Source organism: Cupressus sempervirens, chromosome 8, assembly GCF_028749045.1.
Source record: "Cupressus sempervirens isolate cs-2001-9-10 chromosome 8, ASM2874904v1, whole genome shotgun sequence".
In the NCBI taxonomy this organism is placed as follows: Eukaryota; Viridiplantae; Streptophyta; class Pinopsida; order Cupressales; family Cupressaceae; genus Cupressus; species Cupressus sempervirens.
In genome coordinates this window covers 7,682,573-7,689,498 of record NC_143125.1, presented here as the reverse complement: position 1 = coordinate 7,689,498, position 6,926 = coordinate 7,682,573, and the positions used below count along the sequence as shown (strand labels likewise).

The following is a 6,926-nucleotide window of genomic DNA, read 5'->3' as shown; positions in this document are numbered from 1 at the left end:
TTCACATCAGCCACATTTGCTTGTCTTGACTGATCATTTTGCTTCTTCCAGCATTCACTTGCATAATGCCTATATTTATGACAGTAGTAGTATTCTACATTACTCCTATTTGAGTTGTAGTTTTTCTTACCTCCTCTTGCGGTATTTTGTGAGCTACTTGCTCCATCTACTCTTCCTGAGCTTTCTGTTGTAGCATTTCTTTGTCCTCCATTTCCTCGGCCTCTGCCTCTGGAGTTTCTACCTGAGCCATTTCTTCCTCTCCCCCTTCCTCTTGGATTTGACTGAGCTTTGAATGCTTGCTCTTGGGAAGTAGAAGATGTAGATGTATTGATCCTATGCTCATGGGTTTGAAGTGTACCCATTAACTCATCCATTGTCAAAACAGTGAGGTCTTTTGCCTCTTCTATGGTCATGACTAAATTGTCATATTTATGAGGTAAACTCCTCAATATCTTCTCCACTATCCTCTGCTCTTGATAGTCTTCTCCATTTGACTTCAGTTGGTTAACCACATTGGAGGTTCTTGAACTAAAGTCTACAATTGATTCATTTTCCTTCATTTGAAGGTTCTCAAACTCCCTCCTTATATTCTATAGCTTTACTGTACGGACTTTATCAGTCCCCTTGAAATTTGTCTCAAGGATATCCCATGCTTCCTTTGCATAATTTGTTGCTGCAATCTTTGGGAATATTGTCTCTATCATTGCTACTTCAATAAGACTTAATGCCTTAGCATCCTTCCTCCTTGACTCTTTCAAATGAGTCTTTTGTGCATTTGTGAGGGCAGCATACTGAGCTGGGTCTGTCACATCATTGAACCCATTAATCACAAAATCCCACAAATCATTAGCAACCATAATGGTTTTCATTTTCTTTGACCATGTATCATAATTTTGTCCATTGAATTGTGGTGGCTGCTGCCATATCTTTCCTGCATCTCCTGCCATGATGAATATCCCAAGAAAACAAATGCCCTAACTCACTTTGGATGTGGGGCCTCAAAGCTCTGATACCATGTGAGATATAATAAATTTCAATCACCAAAAACCCTAACTGTTGCTTGCACAACCCTAAAAATTGCTCGGCAACAACTATTACCGAGTGACAGTTTTGCTCGGTAACCAAAGAAACCAAGTGGCAGGAGTGTTTATCGAGTGAGCTCGGTGAATGAAGAGAAAAACAACTCGGTAGATGAAGAATCAACTAGGTAAATGAAGAACTCGATAGACACTGCAGGGTGTGATTACCGAGTGAACTCGGTAAGCAATGTGATTACCGAGTGAACTCGGTAGCCACTGGAGAGTGGAGCTCGGTAGATGAAGATACCGAGTGAACTCGGTAGAGATAGCAAAGATAAGATCTTTTAACAAGACTTCACCGAGTGATGATTTATAACGTGAACAACTTTCACCATTAAAACCAGAAATCCAGAACTTGAAGCTTCCAAATAAAACTTTTCAAATGTAATGAATAGAAGGAGACAAATGGATTCAAGTATGCCTACTTGCTTTCTATTCAACTTGGATTAAATCATTACAAAATCTGGGAGCATTCGGCTTCAACCAGAAAACTCTAACATAATCTTAAAACTTCAAACTGGAAAAATTTCAAACTTACAGCTCTAATGGCTGCATACTACAATGCTCGGAGCAATCACTGCTTCAACAGGTCGAATCAAAACAAAAAACTATGAACTTACAAGATGACACGGAAAGCACGTGCAACTGAAATCACGAAATAAGCTTCCTCTGTCTCTGCAATAACCAGATCCGTTGATTACTTCCTTTCCACCTTTTCTCTGCAACTTCTCTGCTCTGTTGAACTCTCTCTGTCTCTCTGGATCTCTGAATCTCGAATGAATGACAAAACATTCATTTTGTCTTTAGCAAAAAATATTTTCCCCCTCATTCTCGATTTCAAAATCTCACCTACCAAAAATAAATGTTTATGACTGTTGGCAGGTCGCCAAGGATGGTAGGTGGGCATTTGGCTCCAGGGAGAAACGGCCATCTGCAATTAATATTCCAACACAAGTTACTACTAACCATGCAAGTGGGAATGTTTCAAATCATTATGATTCATGTTCTTCTGGTGGAAGGGGCAAACAAGTTGTGCAAAACTACGAATGTGAATACTGTTTTCGCAAGGAACACAAAAAGTAATGTTAGACATTCAAAACAATCTACGAGGAAAAGGAAACAAAGACATCAATATGCCCAATGAGAGTGATAAACAGCATGTTAGCTCAAAACTAGCTATCAAGAAATATAAATTAAATGATCATTGAATCAACTGCGGCATATAGATATATGTAAAACTAACTTGCATATAAATGGCAATGAGGCTGAAAAACATAACCATATTTACAGATTGCCTCACACAGTTTTATTGTGATTGTTTATAGTTTTTGCCACATCCAATGCACCAAATTATAAAGCAGACATATTCAGGTAGATGCCACAGTGACAGAGAAGTTGAACAAAACAAACCACTTCACCTTCACTGAATTAGTACCAATTTACAACGCAACTGAAAATATCATAAACTACATGATCAAATTCCAAGAATGCTCAACTAATTTCTTATATGACAGAATGGTTAGTAGGGCATCTTTTGTAGCCACCCATGCTAAAGCAGAAGGGCACACACCATCATTACAATTCCTTGATGCTCCTCCCCAAGTATCATGCAACCATTATTTACATCATTGAACCATGAAAAAAATAGTTAACAGACACTTTCAACTATGCTCCCCTTTTTCTATGTTTAACATTGTGGGAATTTAAAGAATGTCAAAAGATATACTAACCAAGTGGCTCATGAAAATTTTCCAATCAAAAGTGATATACTCAACCAGCACACCAACCTCATTACAAAACAAAACAATAATTATAAGCATAAAAAGCTACAACACAAACAAAGATGTTTAGGCAAACTTGTTGATTGCGAACTTCAAATATAAACAATAGCAACCATCAAACAATGGATGTCTGGAAAATGGCATTTCTATACTAGCAACTGTTTAGAGCCATCAACAAGAACAAAATTGATTCAGTAAACTCTTTGAGAGTTAGCAGGCAAAACTTCGGGCAGTTGAAATCCTCTCAAGAGAACATTGATTATCTTCAATGTTTTGAGATTTCTAATAATCAATATTTTTAAGTGAATCAGTCTTATGGATTTATTAGTGAAGCAGTCCTATGGATTTATAAGTGAATCCGCTTTAAAAAATATAGCTGCTAAATTTAATTTAGTTGTTTGTCTCATGAATTTTTAAAAATAAAAAATAAATTTATTCATAAGTTTGTTTGGTGGGAATCACCCCTTTTTCACCCTCTCAAATTGGGAGGGCTAAAATTTTGAGAATCCTATTTTGTAGGAAAAGATTCCAATAACCCTCCAGCCCCCCTAAAAAATTACCATGGAGCCACCCACTCCACAAAAATAGAGCGCAAGCCCCTCCCATTGGACCCCTACATTATAGATGGTAAGAGCTTGAACAACCAGCAATTTATTCTTTATTTGAAGTTTGTGTTGGGTATTACTCTTAACCCATCCACTCCCATTATCAAGAGAGTGATGATGCTTTAAGAAGAGACCAATTCAAGATAGTGGGAGTTTATATGTTGAATATCAATAATAGTGTTGGCTTTCATTATCAAAAGACTAATTGACAATTACATTTTCTTAGAAAAATCAAACTACTTGTAGCCCCTAAAAGCAATTCTCATGAAGGATGTTAAACAATTGGTAGTCTGAGTTCCAGCGTCTCGGCAATAAAATAAAGAACAGTGGCTCACAACAGAGATGGACTGCGAGAACTAGCCGAGTTCTCTAGCCTGGTGAGTTTTTAGGGTTTTTACTGGCACCAAAAACTTGCCAAACTTTCAGTAAAAACTCGTTTAGTACTTGTCAATTTGTCACCAAAAACTCATGAAATCGTTGTTAAAAACTTGGTTGTAGTTTAATAACAGCACTTACAAACCAAAAAACAGCCCAAATTAATTGATTTCTCATTTCTTAACTCCTATTTTGTTCAGGAGGGGAAATAGTCTTCCAAACACTTGCAAACTGATTTGTATCGATTTGAAGTGGAATTTATGAAGACGATGACATCAATGATTTGGAGAAGCAGACTATGGAGGAGGGCAATGGATTTGGTTTCACATTGGATGACATTGAGTTGAATGAGTAGTCATTCCTAATGCCAAGCCTAACTAGAGTCAGAGCTACATCTAGTATGTAGGATGAGCTAGTTCTTCCTCTCCCTAAGTTTTTGTTAGAGCTGCGAAGAGGAAGATGTAATTGGAATAATGTATTACCTTTAGTTTTACATAAATCATTTCTTATTTTGATTCCAAACATCAACATTCCCCATGAAAGTGCAATTTTTTACCCACTTTGTGTTTAAATATATCTAGACTAAGCTTATTTCTTTTGCGTTCTCATTTATCGGCTCTTTGGATGCATCTTCTCATTTAATTTTGCCAAAAACTGGTGGAGTTTACCCCGAATTCCGAGTTTTCCAACTATGGCTCACAGTCATGCAGATCCTTCTTCAAGCTAGCTAAATTTCTGGGCCAGCTAGATATTTTTATTAACAAGACTCATAAACCCTTCTGTATTTATCACATTTACTAGGCTCCCTAAATAGTGAAGCTACATTCAAGAAAGTATAAATTGTCTACATACCAAGGGACACTTGTTAAAATTTATTCTGTCTAATGAACTGATTTTGTATAGTTATAACCACACCTGTATTCACAAGACAAAAGACATTATTTAATTCTCTCATTTACCCTGGTTCTATCTTACACAAGCCATTTAGGGAAAAGTATTTTTGCATCTATTTCGTAAATTTGTGATAAGGGTTCCAGAAGGAATTTAAAAAGTAACTGACTACCAAGTGGAAGGAACAAATATGTTGAATAAATTTTGAACCGAGGTATAAAGCCTAATTGGAGGAAACCCAAACTTTTTAACCATAAAACAGCCAGGGATTTAACACCACCAACAGAATCAATTAAGTAAAATACCTACGTAAAAAATACTCTGTGCAACAAGCCAAAAATGCTACGATTTCATCCAATTAGAAGAAACACGAGGACAGCATAGTACTTGCATTCCTGTTGGGTGTTATTATAAACCTGCTAAGTGATACCATAAAAGAAATAAAATCTACTCCAGCTTCAATTGTAATGGAAACAAACTCTGCGAATAACCCCATTGGTGCACTCTTGCATCCATGTCTGACTTTTGGTGTTACTTTCACGAGTACCTCTTGAATTATAAATGTTATTTCTTAAGCAAAATTTGGTAAATTTCTTTAAAGTACAAAAAAAATTACATAGTTTAGATTCTAAGTAAATATGTGCTGTGTCATATCTATCTTGAAAGATTGACTCGTTATATATAAAAAATCCCAAAACTTAGATGACAAAAGCAGGCTCTAGATTACATGTTGGAGCAATCACATCCATAAGGTATCAACATGATTTCCAACCAAACATGCTAGTGAATGTTGCTGTTTCTTACTTAAGTTCACACCATGCTTATTTTCTTGGCTAAAAAAGAAAAATCTATTTTTAAATTAAAATCAATTTGAATCAGAACACTTAAAATCTTCAATCCATCAGCATCTACTTCCTTGTTCCATTCAACTACGAAGCAGAGTCAGTCTTAGCTGCTTCCTCAAATGTTTCACCTTCAACAAGTTCAGGCACATCATCATCATCATCATCTCCTCCCTCTGCATGGTTTCCTTCCCGTTTTTGAAACTGCTCGGCAAGCTTTTTCAGATTTGCAAAACTGTCAGGTCCTGTGATTAAACACCAATATAGAATTAAAGAGCTACTCATTGATCAATCAAGGGCTATATAGTGACTGTTTTTCAGTTTTTAAAATTAAAAAACTCATGCATTACAAATCATGTTTAAACATACCAAGTTGGTTGATAATGCTAGGAAAAAGATCCTGTAGTTCTGCAGCCACAGTGACAAAATAGCATACACAATACCTTTTATTACTAAGATACAACCAATTTATAAGATTGATGTTTGGTCATCTAATGTTAAGCAGAAACATGAGTAATTTATGAAACTCTATAATGATATGATCATTAATTATTTGATATTAGCTGAAATGATACAGTATTTAAAAATCAGAAGTTTGGATTTGAAATGATTACTTTTTGTTTGAGATGACCCACTAACCACCCATGTGTTGGCAGGAATTGATGCCTGAACTGCAAACAAGCACATAGAAAAACAAAGAATTAGATTTTCTCATCAAAAATTTTGAAATTTTCCATGTCTGCAAGCACTGCTACAAAAATTCAGAGGCACAATTATGCCAGTGAAAGTTTGTGGAGTAAACAGGCCAACATCTTAAATTGTTCAAGACATACCCTTTGGGTTGGCAAAATGTATAACATAGTCATCCTTAAAAATGTTGACTTCTTCAATAGCAGGAATGTTATTCACATTTATCCTTTTCAAGGTGCTTTGGAGCCTCTTGTCATCTGTTGTGGTAGTCTTGTGAACCGTCTTCTTTTTCCTGCAAACGCAAAAACATTCGAGTATAATATACAGTTCTGTTACAAGTTACAAAATAGAGGCTTTTTAGAAAAGATGGTTGCTTCAATGAAAACTACAAAACAATGGCCCTTTCCACAAATTGTACAGCCTATGACTTAAAAGCAGGCATTTGGCTTCTGAATGACAGCTCAACCTGAGATGGAAAAACTTATCATCATTTAAAATACTTTAAGAGAAACCACGGAGAACAAAATAATAACCTTCGCACTGTCCCCTTTCCGCCAGTGCGAACTGCACCAGCCATCTTCATGAGTTTCTCTCTATTCATCTGAATGTCCAATCATAAAGTATATTGTCAGACATGCCCATATCAATTTGAATGAAACAATC

General features: G+C 36.0%; 1 protein-coding gene across 1 annotated transcript in view; it reads right to left on the bottom strand.

Annotated features, from left to right (window-relative positions):
• Positions 1-5,386: 5,386 nt before the first annotated feature.
• Positions 5,387-6,926, bottom strand: part of LOC149541298 (basic transcription factor 3-like) — a 31,949-nt gene continuing 30,409 nt past the window's right edge. Inside the window, exons 2-6 of the mRNA XM_089796591.1 lie at positions 6,797-6,864; positions 6,407-6,555; positions 6,188-6,244; positions 5,943-5,981; positions 5,387-5,818 (exon numbers count right to left, since the gene is read on the bottom strand). Of these exons, the coding sequence (XP_089652717.1) occupies positions 5,661-5,818; positions 5,943-5,981; positions 6,188-6,244; positions 6,407-6,555; positions 6,797-6,864 (471 nt within the window). The 3' untranslated portion in view covers positions 5,387-5,660. The remainder of the gene's footprint in view (positions 5,819-5,942; positions 5,982-6,187; positions 6,245-6,406; positions 6,556-6,796; positions 6,865-6,926) is intronic.